The sequence below is a fragment of the Loxodonta africana genome, chromosome 5, assembly GCF_030014295.1.
Source record: "Loxodonta africana isolate mLoxAfr1 chromosome 5, mLoxAfr1.hap2, whole genome shotgun sequence".
Lineage (NCBI taxonomy): Eukaryota > Metazoa > Chordata > Mammalia > Proboscidea > Elephantidae > Loxodonta > Loxodonta africana.
In genome coordinates, this window is record NC_087346.1 from 122,155,092 (window position 1) to 122,175,138 (window position 20,047).

Below are 20,047 nucleotides of genomic sequence, written 5' to 3' on the forward strand. Positions count from 1 at the left end.
CAAATTTGTTAGAGTACGATGTTTCATGGTATTCTATTATGATTCTTTTAATTGCATTTGGGTCTGTTGTGCTATCTACTATCTTATTTCTTATTTGCGTTTTTTGCTTCCTATCCTGTTTTTCTTTTGTCAGTTTGGCCACTGGTTTATTGACTTTGTTGATCTTTTCAAAGAATCAGCTTTTGACCTTGTTAACTCTATCAGTTGTTTTTCTGTTCTCTATTTCATTTAATTATGCTCTAATTTGTATTATTTGCTTTCTTCTGGTGCTCGAGGGCTTCTTTTACTGCTCTCTTTCCATTTGTTTGAGTTGCAGGGCTCATGATTAGATTTTGGCCCTTTCTTCTTTTTGGATATGTGTAGTTATTGCTGTAAATTGACCTCTGAGCACTGTTTTTGCTGTGTCCCAAAGGTTGTTTGTAGGATATGTTTTCATTCTCATTTGATTCTGTGAATTTCTTTTTTCTGTCCTTAATTTCTTCTGTAACCCTGTAGTTTTTGAGCAAGGTCTTGTTCAGTTTCCATTTGTTTGATTTTTTTCCTTGCTTTTTCTCTTACTGATTTATACTTTCATGGCTTTGTGATCAGAAAAGATGCTTTGTAATATTTCGATGCTTTGGATTCTGTTAAGGCTTGCTTTATGGCCTAATATGTGGTCTGTTCTGGAGGCTGTTCCATGAGGGTTGGAAAAGAAAGTATACTTGGTTGGTGTTGGGTGGTGTGTTTTGTATACGTCCACAAGTTCAAGTTGGTTGATTGTGGCATTTAGATCTTACGAGTCTTTAGTGAGCTTTTTTCTGGATGTTCTATCCTTCACTGAAAGTGGTATGTTGAAGTCTCCTACTATTATCGTGTAGTTGTCTATCTCTCTTTTCTTTGCTGTTAGGGTTGGTTTTATGTATTTTGGAGCCCTGTCATTGGATTTGTAGATATTTATTATGGTTATGTCCTCCTGGTATACTGACCCTTAAATCATTATATAGTATCCTTCCTTATCCTTTGGGTTGGATTTTACTTTAAAGTTTATTTTGTCAGAAATTAATACAGCCACTCCTCATCTTTTTTGATTGTTGTTTGCTTGATATATTTTTTTCCATCCTTTAAATTTTAGTTTGTTTTTGTCTTTAAATCTAAGGTAGGTCTCTTGTAGGCAGCATATAGACGGATCATGTTTTTTAATTCATTCTGCCACTCTCTGTCCCTTTACTGGTGCATTTAGTCCATTTACATTGAAGGTAATTATTGATAGGTATGAGTTTATTTTTTTTTTTTTTTTTTTTTATGAGTTTAGTGCTGTCATTTTGATGTATTGTTTTTTGTGGTGTTGGCAGTTTCTTTGTTCCACTTAATTTCCTGTGCTGACTCATTTTTCTTTATGTATTTCCTTTTCATCTTTTTCATTGTTGTTGATTTTGTATTTGCTGAGTATTTATCTTTTTTTTGTTTTTAATTTTGGTGTGTAGGGTTGTTAGTTTCTTTTGTGGTTACCTTAATATTTACCCCTATTTTTCTAAGTTTAAACCAATCTTTTATTTGTTTATATCACCTTGACTTCCTCTCCATATGAAAGACCTATGACAACATATTTTAGTCCCTTTTTTTTTGTTTTAGTGTTGTTATTTTTTGCATAATGATGTCTGTGTTTCCCTATATTCTGTGTTTTAGCTTTGATTTATTTTTGTGAATTCTCTATCTGGGTTGATATCTGGTTGCTCTGTCCTGAGTTCTAGTCTTGGGTTGTAATCTGATGTTACTGATTTTCTAACCGAAGGACTCCCTTTAGTATTTTTTGTAATTTTGATTTGGTCTTTGCAAATTCTGTAACTTTTGTTTATCTGGAAATGCCCTAATTTCACCATCTTATTTGAGGGACAGTTTTGCTGGATATATAATTCTCGCCTGGTAATTTTTTTCCGTCACGACTTTATATATATTGTGTCATCCCATTGCTTTCTTGCCTGCATGGTTTCTGCTGAGTAGTCTGAGCTTTGTTTTATTGGTTCTTCTTTGTAGATGACTTTTTGTTTATCCCTAGACACTCTTAAAATTTTCTATTTAACTTCGGTTTTAGCAAGTTTGATTATAATATGTCTTGGTGACTTTCTTTTGGGATCTACCTTGATGTGGAATCCTATGAGCGTCTTGGATAAATATCTTTTCATCTTTCACAATATCAGGGGAGTCTTCTGCCAACAAATCTTTCAAGTCTTCTTTCTGTATTTTCGGTTATGCCCCCCTGTTTTGGTACTCCAATCACTTGTAGGTTATTCCTCTTGATAGAGTCCCACATAATTCTTAGGTTTTCTTCATTTTTAAAAATTTTTTTTATCTGATTGTTCCTGAAATAAGTTGGCATCATTTTTTAAAAATTTTATTTCTTGTAAATATATACACAGCAAAGGATACATCAACAAATTCTTCATTCAACAAATTCTACATTCAGTGACACTGTTTACATTCTTCAAGTTGTGTGACCCAGTCTTGCCATCTTTTTCCGTGTTATTCCACCACCATTAACATAAAGTCACTGCCCCCTAGGCTTCTTATCTAATCGTTTTTTTTAAATTAATTTTTATTGTGCTTTAGGTGAAAGTTTACAACTCAAGTCAGTTTCTCACACAAAAACTTATACACACCTTGCCATACACTCCTAATTGCCCTCCCCCTAATGAGACAGCACACTTCCTCCCTCCACTCTCTCTCCTTGTGTCCATTTGGGCAGCTTCTGGCTCCCTCTGCCCTCTCATCTCCCCTCCAGACAGGAGATGCCAACATAGTCTCATGTGACTACTTGATCCAAGAAGCCCATTCTTCACCAGTGACATTTTCCATCCCGTATTCCAGTCCAATCCCTGTCTGAAAAGTTGGCCCCAGGAATGTTTCCTGTCTTGGGCCAACAGAAGGTCTGGGGACCATGATCTCCAGGGTCCTTCCAGTCCCAGTCTGACCATTAAGTCTGGTCTTTTTATGAGAATTTGGGGTCTGTATCCCACTGCTGTCCTGCTCCCTCAGGGGTTCTCTGTTGTATTGCCTGTCAAGGCAGTCATCGGTTGTGGCCAGGCACCATCTAGTTCTTCTGGTCTGAGGCTGATGTAGTCTCTGGTTTGTGAGGCCCTTTCTGCCTCTTAGGCTCATAGTTAACTTGTGTCTTTGGTGTTCTTCATTCTTCCTCGCTCCAGGTGGGTTGAGACCAATTGATGCATCTTAGATGGCTGCTTGCTAGCGTTTAAGACCCCAGATGCCACTCTCCAAAGTGGGATGCAAAATGTTTTCTTAATAGATTTTATTATGCCAATTGACTTAGATGTCCTTTGAAGCCATGGTCCCCAAATCCCCACCCCTGCCATGCTGGCCTTCGAAGCATTCAGTTTATTCAGGAAACTTTTTTGCTTTTGGTTTAGTTTAGTTGTGTTGACCTCTCCTGTATTGTGTGTTGTCTTTCCCTTCACCTAAAATAAAACTTATCTATATCTAATTAGTGAAAACCTCTTCTCCTCCCTCCCTCCCTCCTCTCGTAACCATCAAAGAAAATTTTCTTCTCTGTTTCAACTGTTTCTCCAGTTCTTATAATAGTGGTCGTATACAATATTTGTCCTTGTGCAATTGACTAATTTCACTCAGCATAATATCTTCCAGATTTCACCATGTTATGTAATGTTTCATGGATTCATCATTGTTCTTTATTGATGTGTAGTATTCCATTGTGTGAACATACCATAGTTTATTTATCCATTGATCCGCTGATGGGCACCTTGGTTGCTTCCAACTTTTTGCTATTGTAAACAGTGCTGCAGTGAACACGGGTGTGCATATATCTGTTCGCAGAAAGGCTCTTATTTCTCTAGGATATACCGCAAGGAGTGGGATTGCTTGTTGATATGGTAGTTCTATTTCGAGTCTTCCAAGGAAGCGCCAAATGGATTTCCAAAGTGTTCGTACTGTTTTACATTCCCACCGGCAGTGTATAAGTCTTCCAGTCTCTCTACAATCTCTCCAACATTTATTATTTTGTGTTTTTTGGATTAATGCCAGCCTCGCTGGAGTGAGATGGAATCTCATTGTAGTTTTGATTTGTATTTCTCCAATGGTAATGATTGTGAGCATTTCCTCATGTATTTGTTAGCAGCCCGAATGTCTTCTTTAGTGAAGTGCCTGTTCATATCCTTTGCCCGTTTTTTAATTGGGTTATTTGTCTTTTTGCAGTTGAGTTTTTGTAGTATCATGTAGATTTTAGAGATCAGGTGCCGATCGGAAATGCCATACCTGGGAACTTTTTCCCAGTCTGTAGGTAATCTTTTCACTCTTTCGATGAAGTTTTTGGATGGTCATAGGTATTTGATTTTTAGGAGCTCCCGGTTCTCTGGTTTCTCTTCTGCATTTTTTGTAATGTTTTGTATACTATTTATGCTAAGTATTAGGGCAATGGGTTTTTTTTTTTTTTTTTTTAATTAGGGTTCCTAGTATTGTCCCTAATTTTTCTTCCATGATCTTTATTGTTTTAGATTTTATATTTAGGTCTTTGATGCATTTTGAGCTCGTTTTTGTGCATGGTGTGAGGTATGGGTCTTGTTTCACTTTTTTATAGATGGGTATCCAGTTATGCCAGCACCATTTGTTAAAAAGACTGTCTTTTCCCCAGTTAACTGACTTCGGGCCTTTGTCAAATATCAACTGCTCATATGTAGATGGATTTATGTCTGGATTCTTAATTCTGTTCCATTGGCCTGCGTATCTGTTGTTGTACCAGTACCAGGCTGTTTTGACTACTGTGGCGGTATAATAGGTTCTAAAATCAGGTAGAGTGAGGGCTAGCACTTTGTTCTCCTTTTTCCGTAACGCTTTATTTATCTGGGGTCTCTTGCCCTTCCATATGAAGTTGGTGATTTGTTTCTCCATCTCATTAAAAAATGTTGTTGGAATTTGGATTGGAATTGCATTGTATCTATGGATGGCTTTTGGTAGAATAGACATTTTTACAACATTGAGTCTTCCTGGTATGTTTTTCCACTTATGTAGGTCTCTTTTGTTTTCTTGCAGAAGTGTCTTGTAGTTTTTTTGGTATGGTTTTTTACATCTCTGGTAAGATTTATCCCTAAGTATTGTATCTTCTTGGGGGCTACTGTAAATGGTGTTGATTTATTGGTGTAGAGGAATCCAACCGGTTTTTGTATGTTTATCTTGTATCCTGATAGTCTGCTGAACCATTCTATTAGTTTCAGTAGCTTCCTTGAGGATTCTTTAGGCTTTTCTGTGTATAAGATCATGTTATCTGCAAATAGAGATACTTTTACTTCTTCCTTACACATCTGGATGCCCTTTATTTCTTTATCTAGCCTAATTACTCTGGCTAGGACCTCCAGCACAATGTTGAATAAAAGTGGTGATAAAGGACACCCTTGTCTGGCTCCAGTTCTCAAAGGGAATGCTTTCAGAATCTCTCCATTAAGGATGATGTTGGCTGTTGGCTTTGTATAAATGCCCTTTAGTATGTTGAGGAATTTTCTTTCTATTCCTTTTTTGCTGACAGTTTTTATCATGACTGGGTGTTGAACTTTGTCAAATGCCTTTTCTGCATCAGTTGATAAAATTATGTGGTTCTTGTCCTTTGTTTTATTTATGTGATTGTTTACATTAATTGTTTTTCTAATGTTGACTCATCCCTGCATACCTGGTATGAATCCCACTTAGTCATGATGAATTATTTTTTTGATGTGTTGTTGAATTCTGTTGGCTAGAATTTTGTTGAGGTTTTTTGCATCTAAGTTCATGAGGGATAAAAGAGGAATATAGGTCTGTAATTTTCTTTTTTTGGTGCCAGGTTTTTTATCTTTAGTCTCACTAATTCTGACTTCCATTGACTCAGTTCTGCTCCTATGAGTTTCTGTTGAGTTGTCTAATTCTGAAATTTTATTGTTAATCTTCTGGATTTCTGTTTGATCTCTTTCTGTGGATTCTTGCAACCTGTTAAATTTGTTCTTAGGCTCGTCTATAATCTTCTTATGTTCCTCTATTGCTTTGTCTGTGTGTTTCTTTTCTTCCTCTCCGGTTTGCCTGATTTTCTTCCTGATCTCTTGAAGAGTTATATATATTAATCTCTTGTATTCTATCTCCAGTAATTCCCGGAAATTATCGTCATCAGAATGATTTCTTGATTCTTTGATTTGGGATCTTGCTGAAGCCATCATGGTGTGTCTCTTTATGTGATTTGATATTGGCTGTTGTCTCTGAGCCATCAGTAAGCTATATTTATTTATGTTTGTTTACTGTGTCCAACTTTTTTTTTGTTTTCTTTTGATAAATGCCCAAATAGGCTGCAGGTGTAAGCTAGTTTGATTATTGGTGACTTTCAAGCTCTGATGTCCTCTCACCAAGTGGTTAGATCTGTTACCAGGTACCTGAGTCCAGGAGTCTGTTTAATATTCAGCTCAGGTGTCACCAAGTGTGTGGTGCAGGTCCTAGGTGAGAGGCAGGGGTGATTGTTGTAGGCAGAGGTATCTGGGTACAGTAGGGGGTCATGCTCTGAGTAAGGCAGGGGGCTGACAGCAGCCCCTGAGTGACTGTGAGGAAAGCGTGTCCTTGTAAGTGGGTAGGTTTTGCAGCCAGACTATGGGCACCCAGTGCTGTTGGCTGTAAGGATTGGGAGGCACCGCTTATTCTTGGACCCCTCATGTGTGGCTAGGTGGTATGGGTGGAGGCACCAGTTCTCAGGCCCCTGACATGGGTAGGTGAGGACCCTCCTTAATAGGCAGAGCGGTGTCAGATGTCACAAATGTCACAAAGCTGCCTCTCCACCATATAGCTGATACAGTCAAAGTTAGGCTTCACGTATATACCCTCTTGTACTGCGCTGATGGGCCTATGCTGTTGAAATGGGCCCACATAGGTCTATGCAGGGGTGAAAGGCATTCAACATCCACAGACCCCTTATGCCTGTGCCTAGGCAAAGAAGCTGTGCCTGCCCCGAGTTCCTGGCTTAGGAGAGGCAGCAGATTATTTTTCACTCTTTGTTAATTTGTTCCCACTCCAAGACCAGGAGAATGGGTGAGGACATGTAATAGGTCCTACTTCTGGCCCAAGGGACACAGCAATCTCTGAAGCTGGCTTGAGACCTGGTGCAGAGCAGGGAGGGGTCAGGTAAACGGGAGAGAGGTTTCTCCCAAAGGAATGTTTTTTGATCTGCACGGTAAGTTAGACGCACATACTTATCTTTTGCTGATTGAGTGCCGCTTTTCACTGGTTCTCTAGGCGTGAGTACACTCTCTGCTGCTTGTTCTCTCCCAATGTGGAAAACACATCCTGAATACCACTGTTTGCCTCACCATGCACAGTTGACCTGGCCTGTAGGGTGCTGATTCCTGCCAGGTCAGGTCTGGCAAATCCTGGCTGCTTCGGAACTACTCAGTCCGATTCCTCAGCTTTGCCTGTGTTGTTCAGGGCTCCTAGATTGTCATATAAAATCAATTCACTTGTTTTTTGGGTCTTTGTTTTAAGAGGGACCACAGGAAGCATCTGAGTACTCCGCCATCCTGATCCCAAGTCCAGGTTGATGAGTTTTGAGAAATGCATACACCCATATGACTACAACTACAGTCAAGAATATGGAATATTTCCATCACCCTAAAACACTCTCTTTTGCGCACTTACAGTAAATTCTCCCACTTCCTCTGCCAGGCAACTATTGATCTCGTGTCACTGTCATGGATTAAATTGTGTCCCCCGCCAAATATCTGTCAACTTGCCTGGGCCATGATTCCCAGTATTGTGATTGACCACCATTGGGTCATCTAGGTGTTGTAAATCCTACCTCTGTTATGTTAATGAGGTGGGATTAGTGGCAGTTATATTAATGAGGCAGGACTTGATCTACGAGATTAGATTGTGTTTTAAGCCAATCTTTTTTTGAGATATAAAAGAGAAGCAAGCAGAAAAACACAAGGACCTCATATTACCAAGAAACAAGAGCCAGGAGAATAGCATGTCCTTTTGACCTGGGATCCTTGTGGTGAGAAGCTCCTGGACCAGTGGAAGATTGATGACAAGGACCTTCCTCCAGAGCCCACAGAGAGAGAAAGCCTTACCCTAGAGTTGACGCCCTGAATTTGGACTTCTAGCCTACTAGACTGTGAGAGAATGAAGTTCTGTTTATTGAAGGCATCCACCTGTGGTATTTCCGTTATAGCAGCACTAGATAACTAAGACAAACACTTTTACCTATTTTTGGATTTTATGTAAGTGGAATCATACAGCATATAGTATTTTTTGTCTGACATCTTTCACTCAACATGTTTTGGAGATTTGTCTGTGCTGTCGTGTGTCAGTTTGGTCCTTTTATTGTTGAGTAGTATTCATTGATGTGGGTCTGCCACAATTTGTTTTTCTTTTTGCATGTCGACAGGCATTTTCTGGTTTCTTTGGAGCGTATATTTAGATGGATGTCTATGAGTATATACCTAGGAGTAGACTAGCTGGGTCATGGAATATGCACACCTTCCACTTTGATAGATAATGCAGAACAGTTCTTCTAAAATGGTTATACTAATTTATATTACCACCAGCAGTGTATGTATATCCCTCTTGTTTCATACCCTTAGCAACCTTTGGTTGTATTAGTATTTCACTGTGGTTTTAATTAGCGTTTTCCAATGACTAACTTGGTTGAACACCTTTCAGTGTATTTGAATCTTTTGTATGGTGCCTGTTCACGTTTTTTTTTTTGAATTGCATTTTCTGTCTTTCATAATGTTTTTTAAAGAGCTATTCAGACACTCTGACGTATGAGCCCTTCGTTGGATATATCTTCTCCCTTGCTGCATATTGCTTTTTTATTCCTTACTAGTGACTTTTAATGAATAGTTCTTAATTTCACTTACCAGTATTTTCCTTTAGAGTTAGAACTTTTTGTTTCCTTTTTAAGGAAACCCTGGTGGTATAGTGGTTAAGTGCTATGGCTGCTAATCAGAAGTTCGGCAGTTTGAATCCGCCAGGCGCTCCTTAGAAACCCTGTGTGGCAGTTCTGCTCTGTCCTGTAGGGTTGCTATGAGTCAGAATTGACTCGACGGCAATGAGTTTTTTTTTTTTCCCCCCCGGAACTTTTTGTTTCCTTTTTAAGACACGTGAGGGTATTCTGTATTATCTTAAAGAAGTTATATTGTTTGGCCTATCACACTGGGGTTAGTAATCCACCTTAACTTAATTTCCTTGTGAGCTCTGAGATAGTAATAAAGTGTCATTTCATTCCATATGTATACCTAACTGAGACCATGCTTTCGCCTTTGCTCTATATTGATGTTTTTGTCTTAAGTGACAATTGGGTTCTCTGTTGTACTTCACTAGTCTATCTATTCTTTTATCAGCATCCATTTATCCAAGAAAAACCAAACCCATTGCCATCGAGTCAATTTTGACTCATAGCAACCCTATGGGACAGAGTAGAACTGTCCCATAAGTTTCCAAGGAACAGATGGTGGATTTGAACTACTGACCTTTTGGTTAGCAGCCGTAGTGCCACCAGGGCTCCATTTCTTTATCAGTAGTAACAATATTACTATGTTTTTGTTGTTAATTGCCTCCCAGTTAGCTTCCCCTCATGGTACCTTTATGTATAATAGTGAAATATTGCCCAGTCCTGTGTCAACTTCATGTTCTTTTGTATGTTTGAGTCCGTTATTGTGGCTGTTAGGTCAGTTCATCTCATTGAGGGTTCCCTTTGTATTCGCTGATTCTCTGCTTTACCAAACATGATATCCTTTTTTAGCTACTGGTCTTTCCTTATGGTATGTCCAAAATATGCAAGATGAAGTCTCTTCATCCTCACTTCTGTTGAAGCATTCTGAATTGTCTTTCTTCTAAGATTGATTTATTTGTTTTTCTGACAGTTCACAGTATAGTCAGTATTCTTTGTCATCATCATAATTTGAATACGTCAGCTCTTCTGTCTTCTTTTTGCATCGTTCATCTTTAGCATTCTTATGAGGTGATTGCAAAGACTATGGCTTAAGTCAGACACACCGTAGTTATCAAAATGACATCTTCGCTTTTTAAAACTTTCAAGAGGTCTTTTGCAGTAGATTTGTCCAGTGCGATATCCCATTTGATTTTATGAGTGCTTTTTCCATGGATGTTGATTGTTAATCCAAGTAGAATTAAATCATTGACAATGTCAATTTTTTTCTCCATACTATAAATTATTATAGCTCTGTAATAAATTATAATACCTGGTAAAGCGTGTCTTGTCATCTTATCCTTCAAACATTTCTTAGTAATTCTTTGCCCTTTCTGGTTCAAACCCACCGGTTGCCACCAGTTGCTTTGCACGAGAAAGATGTGGCAGGCTGCATCTGTACAGATTTATAGCCTTGGAAACCCTATGGGGCAGTTCTACTCTATCCTATAGGGTTACTATGAGTTGGAATTGGCTCTGTGGCAATGGGTTTGATTTAGAATCAGCTTTTCTTATTACATACACACACGCACACGCACACGCACACACACACACACACACACACCACACACGGCATGTAACTTTTTATTGGGATTGCATTGACTCTACAGATTTATAGGAGTGGGGCTGGCACAGTGGTTAAAAGTGGTCAGTTGCTAACTGAAAGGTCCGGCGTTTGAACCCACCAGCTGCTCCATGGGAGACAGATGTGGCAGTCTTCTTCTGTAACGATTGACAGCCTTAGAAACCTTATGGGCAGTTCTCCTCAGTCCTGTAGGTTTGCAATGAGTTGAAATTGACTCATATATATATAGATATATATAAAATAGGGTTTAGGACTTCAGCATACCTTTTTAGGGAATACAGTTTAATCCATAACACTATATTTTTAGCTTTGCTGCTCTTTTGCAGTTTTCTAATCTTTTATGAATTCTGTTCAGAGATTCTAATTTCATGTATTTTATTTTTTCAATTTCTGGAAATTCTAATTGGTATCTTTTTATATTTTCTATTTCTTCCTTCATTTTGTTCATATTTTCCTTTAAACCATATTAACCATATTTATAATATCTATATTAAATTTCTTGTCTGCTAATTCCATATGTCTGTAATTCCTAGATCTCTTTCTAGTGAAGGTTTGTTCCCCTGCTCATAGTTCACATATGTCTCTTTTGCATGTCTACTAAGTACTGATTGGATGGTTTACATTGTGACTTTTTGTATGCTGAATTTTGTTTAGTTTTTTTGAAGAGTGTCAGACTTTGTTATGGCAGGTAGTTAACTTGTGGATCAAATTGAGTCTTTCAAAGCTTGTTTTTTAAGTTATTTTTTATGGTGGGCCTAGTGTAGTCTGTACTCTAATGCTAATTGAGTACCATAATCTTTCTGATGGTACTACTTATATTATTACTATAACAAATACCACAAGTGGATGGCTTTAACAAAAAGAAATTTATTCTCTCACGGTCTAGGGGGCTGGAAGTCTCATTTCAGGGTGGAAGCTCCAGGGGAAGGCTTTCTCTCTCTCTGTCTCTCTCTGTCCTGGGGAAAATTCTTGTCATCAGTCTTCCCTAGGGAAGGAGCTACTCTGCTCAGGGACTCCAGGTCCAAAGGACGCATGCTCCTGGCTCTTCTTGCTTGGTGGTAATGAGGTCTATCTGATCATTTCTCTGTTTTACATCTCAAAAAGAGATTGACTCAGGATACAACCTAATCTCATAGATTGAGTTCTGCCTCATTAACATAACTGCCTCTATTACTGCCTCATCAACATCACAGAGGTAGGATTTACAACACATGGGAAAATCACATCAGATGACAAAATGGTGGACAGTCACACAATACTGGGAATCATGGCCTAGCCAAATTGACATACATTTTGGGGGGACATAATTCAGTCCATAACACTGCTAAATGCCCCTGTGCATTCAGTGAGGCATCTTCACGATGGCTCCTGCGAATTTGAATGTTTCCCAGACTTATGTGTACTCTAAGGAACTGTTTGGCTTACAATACTTTAGTAATTGTTCTTTGCAGGCAGTTGTTCTTTGCTTGGTCTTGTGAACTTTAATACTCTGCCTTCATAAATTAGTATTGTGCCAAAGACTCAGGGACCACTATCTGCATAGTTGTGAAACGCTTTCTATGAATACTACCCTCACTGCTACTCTGCATTCCAGATCCTTTGAGCTTGGTCCCAGTCTCTGACGTGTCGTGGTCTTTTTGGGTTTTCCCTCTCTGTATGGCTCTCTGGAAAATTATGCCAGGCAGAATTCAGGGAATTTGTGGGGATTCCCGCATTCAGTTTCTTTCTCTAAGGTAACCATCTAGCACTGTCTGTGTGCAGTATCTGAAAATAGTTGTTTCATATATTTTAAACACTTTTCTAGTTTTTTGTAGTGGCAGGGTAGTTCCATAGGAGCTACTTCTTCATGGACTGAAGCACAGGTTTCAATTATTCTTTAATATTTAGTGTTTATGGAATATCTCTACTAGGCAGGTATCTTTCTAACAGATGTTAAGGGCATTGTCCTGATCCTTACATTTAGATGGAACAGTAATGTTTAAACATGAAATGATGGAGCTCTTTCGTATACTAGTAGGTATTCATTACACTCTGTTTCCACAATGTTTACTTTTGTCATAGCTGTTGTCATGCTGTATTCTAATTAATTGCCTGCAGTCTCTCTCCTCTAGGAAGTACGACCTTTTAAGTCTATAAGGTCTTTTCATATTATGTTAATAGAGCCAGACCAATGTTTTGACTTGATACTGTAAAGGTAAAAACAAAAAGAACCAAACACAAATTCTGAGGTGTAGTTAGTAAATTTGTTTCTCACAGGAATATGGCTAACTATTCTGAAATTAGCTTATGTGTATACTAAAAAAAAAACCCAAAGAAAACAAAAAACAGTTGCCATCAAGTTGATTTTGCCTCATGGTGACCTCATATGTGTCAGGATAGAATTGTTCCACCTAGGATTGGCAATGGCAAATATTTCAGAACTAGATCACTAGGCCTTTCTTCCAAGGTGCTTTGGGTAGACTTGAGCTGCCAACCTTTTGGTTAGCGGCTGAGCATGTTAACCATTCCTACCACCCAGGAACTCCATGTGTATACTACCATTGAACAAATAAGTAAATATGTTGTAGATAACGAATAACAGGCTTTTCATTGTTGGAGGAGGAATTGCAGGTGAGGAAAGAGGGTAGGCTAAAATGTACCCTGCACCCTGTGCTATTGGGAAGTGTCAGTATGAATTCAAGTTTTTAAGGATATACGTAGATAGATAGGTACAGAAATTAAAAAAAAAAAAAAAGTATATGTGCATATGTGTGGGTGAGTTACTACACATACATGTTTTCTAGCTCTTTTTTTGTTTTTTATTTTTAAGCTGAAGTAAAAAAAAAAAAAAAAACCCGCTGCTATTGAGTCGATTCCGACTCATAGTGACCCTATAGGGCAGAGTAGAACTGCCCCAGTTTTAAGCTGAAGTTAAAAAAAAAAAAGCTGAAGTAGTACCTAGTAATTCCCAATGGAGAGATGGTTGTCCATGTGGGGAACCAGGAGGTAGGCGTAAGGAGAAGAGAGCTGAAATTCCCTTCCCTACCCTTCCTGGGGCTCTTGTGTATATGTGTGTACACATATGCATGCATGTATATATATATATATATATATATATATATATATATAATCAGTATACACACACAAAAATTTAAGCAGTAGATTGTATTAGTTTCCTATTAAATTTTGTTTTAATCTCCTTATTTTCACTGGTTGGAAACCCTGGTGGCATAGTGATTAAGAGCTATGGCTTCTAACCAAAAGGCCTGCAGTTCGAATCCAACAGACATTCCTTGGAAACCCTATGGGGCAGTTCTGTCCTGTCCTGCAGGGTCGCTATGAGTCGCAGTTGACTCGACAGCAACAGACTTGGACAACGGAGTATTTTTACTGGTTAGGACTGGCATCTATGCACACAATAATTAATTTACTTTTGTAAATTTTAAAGGTAAGAAGCAAATACTTGCAAAATCTAATGAAATATCTTTAAAGATCTTATCTTTAAGATTATATAGAAAAAGAAAAAAAACAATTGTGGAGTTTGACCATTCTGTTCATTTCAAATCGGACTTATTTTTGACTATGGACTTTTCTACCCCCCAAAATGTATGTCTCTACTTATTAATCTTTCACCCAAGATAGTAACTATTAACTATTTCCCTCTTTGCTTAAAGCTACCTCCGTGAGAGAAGAAATGTAACTACCTCAGCTGGAAAATTTGTGGCCCAGCAAAGTAAGTCTGTGCATTTAAAGTCTTTGTAAATTAGTCAGCACTCATTTGATACTATTTAATTTGTTAAAATTGTGATTGAGAAGGCAGCCCACCTGCAGGATAGGCAATAATGGGAATAACTGCCTGTGTTCATAACCGCTTCAGACACTTTTAAAGGTGAATGAATAAAGGACAGTAGTATGCCCTGAGTCCCTTTGGAAATTTGCACATGCTTGTGTAAAAAGACTTTTTATACAAGCTTCATTTATTATTGGCCACAATCGAAGGTATTTAATGAAACTGAAATGGATTCAGGCAGCTTGAGCTACAGGACAAAGATGTATGGAAGGTAATTTTGCCATGGCAACAGGAAAGGCCTGGCATTATTACTTGGGTAAATTGTTCATTGACAGAGGCCTTATTTTCCTTTTGAAAATTCTGCTGGTATGTTTGGGTACATTCTTCTCAACAAAAAGATGGCAAACACTTGGGTACTGAACCTTTAACAGATTTTTACAGTAGCAGAAAATGCAAGTGTTTAGAATTTCCAAAGACAGTAGAAATTCTTTTGAAATTATTTAAAGTTGTGTAAGTAGCTATGGTGTTAGAAGAATTGTATTAAGTAGATTCTGGAATTTTGAACAATGAGCCCAGGTGGCCCAGTGGTTAAGAGCTACGGCTGCTAACCAAAAGGCCTGCAGTTTGAATCCACCAGCTGCTCCTTGGAAACCCTATGCAGCAGTTCTGCTCTGTCCTATGGGGTTGCTATGAGTCAGAATCGACCCTACAGCAATGGGTATAACATCTAGCTGTTCCGTTTTTGTTAAAAAAAAAAAAAGCTGTTAACTTTTTGTATTGCTTATTGAAATTAGTAATAGAATTAAGAGTAATTCTCTGGTATTTATACTGTTCTCTTATTTAGAGATTAACATAAAATGGCACTACCACAGTTTCCATGATATGTGGAAAATGTGCTTGGTTATATTAATGTGGGATCTTAGAGGTTAGCAAGGACGTGTGTGACACATGGCAGTTTCAGAAATGGTGATTCACACAGTATAAAGTGTTAACCAACTGAATGGTATATACAGTGAGCACTGCATCAAAAAGGTGATGAGAGTTATAAGTAAGAATTATGAGCTCAATTTTATATTCTCAAAGAATATAGCCTGAGATGTGGTATGGTATTGTTATAAACGCATGCTTTTTTTTTTTTTTTTTTTTGACAATGTTTCACATTATTTACATCTTTCCCTTCTCAACCTATTATTCCCCCAAAAGATTCAAGCGAGGAGAATTCATCTTCTATTTTTCCTTATGGAGAGACCTTTCTCTTCCAGAGATTAGAAAATTCCAAGGTTAGTCTCATACATTTTACATTTCTTCCATATTCAATTCTCTGCTTTTCTGCCTGTATGTACCTCTTTGCTTTCCTGTATACGATTTGAAGAATGCATTATATTGAGAAGTGAAATTTCCAATCAGTAAAATTTCTGTTTAATATAATCATGCTAATTCTATAACTTTATATGTCATGAAAACACAGTTTAAGTTCAAGAGTTACAGAACTGTTTTTAAAATTTACCACAAGATAAAGTGATTTTAATAACAACAACAAAACGTCAAAAACAAAAATAAACCAAAAAAAAAACCCTAGATTTTATTTTTTGTTACACTCAAAACAGACTTCTGATGTGTTTTGACTTCCAGCTATTTATATATCTTAATTATTTGGTTTATGACTTAGTCTTTCCTCTCTACTACGTGTGCCCTTTCATTGTTTTATGTTTTGAAGTCGATAGAAGTTGGAAGACAAAAAGAAACCAGGGCAAGAAAAGTAAAATGACTTTTATTATTGGTTAGCATCTTCTTATTAGTTGAAATTATGATTTATTAATGATTTAAATAAAATATTGAAAAAGGCAGTGAAATTCTATTGTTTTATTTAGTCTCCCTGATTGTCTTAATTTTACTGAAAATTGATCTAAGCAATTAGACATATGATTAATTTAAAAAGTACTCCCAAATATTGTGGACCATTGTAGAATATTGCTGCAGAAATAAAATTTAAAAAAAAAAAAAGCAAAAAAACCGATAAATGTATTTATTTATTTTTATAGAAGAAATCTATAAAAAATGAATTTTGGACCCATGAAGAAACACTTAAAAGGGAAACAACTACTGAAAGGTATATGGTCATTGATGGATCATGATTAATTTTTTCAAGTAAAAATGTGAAACGTTGACTGCTTGCTCATACTGTTGTAATTCTAAGAAATAATATTTATGTTGGTAAAATCAAATATTTTGTTTCTAAATATTTTGATAACAGCACACACTATAATAGTGGAATGTAAGGAATCAGTAAATGGAGACTAGAGTGATATTCTATAGTAGATTATTTTTGTCTTTTTCTAGATTGAACTGCTCTCCACCCAAAGTTGCAAATATGTGGTGACCATGACTGCACCTTAGAAATGAGAATTTATGTTAATATACAGGAGAAGGGCACAATTTAATATGTCACTTTGTGAGGTGCAGAATTTTTATAGTGTAATGTATTCTTTTTATTAGAGGCTCAGCATTGACAAGAGGCTTGACCAATATTTAGTTATTTGGGTCACATGTGAAATTAAACAATTTATAGGCACCAATATAAATTTATATATAAAATAAATTTTGGAAACCCTGGTGGTGTAATGCTAAAGTGCTATGGGTGCTAACCAAAAGATCGGCAGTTTGAATCCACCAGGCATTCCTTGGAAACTGTATGGGGCAGTTCTACTCTGTCCTATAGGTTCGCTATGAGTTGGAATTGACTTGATGGCAATGGTTTCAGTTTTTTTTTTTTTTTTTGGTGGCATAGTGGTTAAGCGCTACGGCTGCTAACCAGAAGGTCGGCAGTTCGAATCCACCGTGCCCTCCTTGGAAACCTAGTGGGGCAGTTCTGTTCTGTCTTGTAGGGTCACTATGAGTTGAAATTGACTCGAGAGCAACAGATTTGGTTTTGGTTTAATATAAATTTATTTTTGTCTTTTTTTTTTTCCATCAACTTTATTGGGACTTGATGTACTGGATCATTACCTAATGTTCATTTTATTTTCTACTTATCCTTCATTTTCCTAGGCTAACACTTAAGTTTAGCCTTGTTAAGTGGGTTTCCTTAAGTTGAAACTATCTTTATTAAGCATTAACTATCTTTAGTAAGCATTTGATATGAACCTATTATTGTATAAAGTGTAGAAGGCTAAATTTATCTTAAAGGAAGAAATGCTTTTTAGAACACTATATCCAGGAGGATATTATATGACCTCTAGTTATATCTATTTCACTGATTAGCAAAAACTTCATTGTAATGGGTTTTATTATACATAAATGACTGTGTGATTCTACTGTGTCGCTCCTTAAATCTATAGGAGTATTCTTAGCTATAATGAATGTGTTCCAGTAAATAATTTACATTATTGTATACTGTACACTGACCGTTTCTTGTTTTCTGTTAGCAATGTGGTACAGTTTTTTACCTCATTAATATTGCAAAATAATACTGAAACTCTTAGCAGTCAGACATAGTCTGTTTTCTTGTATTATGGTGGAACACTAAGTTCTTAGAGTTGATTAGAGGAAACCTTGAGAGGGGACAAGTTGGAAATAATTAAAATAAAGCATACATGTGCAAACAAGTTGTCATTTAAGTCAGTTCCTACTAATGGTGTCCCCATGTGTGTCAGAGTAGAACTGTGTTCCATGGGGATTTCAGTGGCCGATTTCTCAGAAGAAAGGCTAGGCCTGTCTTCCAAGGCACTTCTGGGTGGACTTAAACCTCCAACCTTTTGGTTAGTAACTAAGCATGTTAACTGTTTACATTATGCAGGGAGTCCTAAGTTGGAAATAAGATCTCCAAATAGATGAATTAGTAGTTCATGATGTGATCCAGAGAGTAAGCTGGGCTGACCACTTAATGGTGCTGTTGAAGTTGTTTAAATTGTAATGCAAAGAATATGGTTAGTCACCATCCTTACCATCTGCACCCAATCCCACAAAATAAAAGGGACCAAATTTAAATTACACATAGGGAAAAACTTGCTAGTAGTGTCCAGATATGTCCTAAGATAATGAAGGTTTCCATTTAATTTTCTGTAAGAGTTTTAAAAATTGACATTTGGGCTCATTGAACTCTTAACATTTTCCTGATCTTTGGTTTTTGGGATTGGTCATTTGTAAATACAAACAAGTGTTTAAATTACATATTATACTTTGAGGTGTTAACAACTCTCCTTTCCATTTAGCATATATGATAACAGGACAGAGAAAACAAGTGAAGACAAAGTGGAAGATATTTGGATACCTCGAGAAGACAAAAATAATGTTCTAATAGACTCTGCTTCTGAATCAGAATACTCAACAGTAGAAGAATGTTTTCACAGTTTAAGAAGAAAAAATTCAAAGGCACCTAAATCTAGGACTCAGAAAGTATTGAATTTGGACCCTCTTACTAGGCACAGTTATCCATGTAGCTCACCAAGTGGAAATGCTGATTCTTCAACTCTTCCCTCATACGCGATATCTCCTTATGCCTGTTTTTATGGATCACCTGCAAGGAGGATTAAATCTGGGTGGCTAGACAAACTCTCTCCTCAAGGGTATGTATTTATTCTTTTCTTTAACTTCATAAGTAATATATTTTTTAATCATTGAAGTTTATCCATTTCTAAACCTGCCTGGGGGGCATGTCTCCTCTTACCACCAAATACATAGAGATACAATTTTTAGGGGCTTTTCAGTATACTTTTGCAAATGCTGTTCTTTAGACATAAAGAGTAATGTGTAATTTGTTGTATAGAATGCTGGGTTAAGATTTCGAATAGCAGATTAGAGCTGAAAATTATAATTTTACACCCAGATCTTCAATGTTTGATTCTAATTTCTCAGCAAAATGTGCACTACTATCCCGTGTCTCAATTTGTGGCAGAGGAAAACAACAAACCGAGTTAGCATTACTCAGCCCACCTTGTTTGGCCTTTGCTTATGTCATGATGGTGTGTTATTTGAGAATACAGAGCTTATTGTAGTTAGGGGAAAGTATGTCGTTGTTAGATCTCGGTTTTCACTGTTATCGATACGCTGTTTTGATTTTAGCATGTTGCATAGGAAGTCAGGGTCCCTTGAATGTTATACTTTTGAGTAATTTATCACTTCTGATTTTGATAAATTCTATCCCTTAAATATTTTACAGTACTGAGAAATCTTTGGAGAGGAATTGTGTTTAATTTTAAGTATTTTCTGGCATCCCGATTTTCAGATGTCTTTTTGAAATACTTACTTGAAATTTTTTTCATGAGTTATTTAAATGATCTTGTTTCTCATGTTTAAGTAGTTAACTTGGTTAGTCCCTACAGTGTCCCACCTTTTTCTACCATGCCGTTAAAAATGTTCATCTCTAGAGTGCCTTGGTTTGTTCTAAAGTAAATTTTATTAGCAATGCATTTACCAGAAGAAGCCTCAGATGAGTAGTAAGAGCAGGAATTAAATTTCCTGAGAAAGCAGGAAAAAAAAAAAAAAAAGAAACCAAAAGTCTTATGGTTACTGATTATATGGTTAATAATTTATGACTGCATCCTTCTAGAAGATTAGATTTTGAATAAACAGAAGCTGAATATTTCTTAGCCTGCTGTGTATAGTATCTATTTTTATCAGCCATTAGTATTATTAAGAAATGCGTATTCAGATATCAAAGGCATGAGCCAGCATTCAAATACGCACACTGATGAAATTAAACAGTGAGTTTGAATGTCCCCAAATCTCATTTCTATAAAATATAAGGGTTTAG

The 20,047-nt window shown here is 36.9% G+C and overlaps 1 protein-coding gene across 6 annotated transcripts in view; it reads left to right on the forward strand.

Annotated features, from left to right (window-relative positions):
- The window catches only part of ARAP2 (ArfGAP with RhoGAP domain, ankyrin repeat and PH domain 2), a 253,934-nt gene that overhangs the window by 39,860 nt on the left and 194,027 nt on the right, over positions 1-20,047 (forward strand). For all 6 annotated transcript variants that reach the window (XM_064285968.1, XM_064285973.1, XM_064285970.1 and 3 more), the window contains 4 exons: positions 14,180-14,238; positions 15,499-15,575; positions 16,338-16,405; positions 18,507-18,860. In XM_064285968.1, coding sequence (XP_064142038.1) covers positions 14,180-14,238; positions 15,499-15,575; positions 16,338-16,405; positions 18,507-18,860 — 558 coding nt within the window. The remainder of the gene's footprint in view (positions 1-14,179; positions 14,239-15,498; positions 15,576-16,337; positions 16,406-18,506; positions 18,861-20,047) is intronic.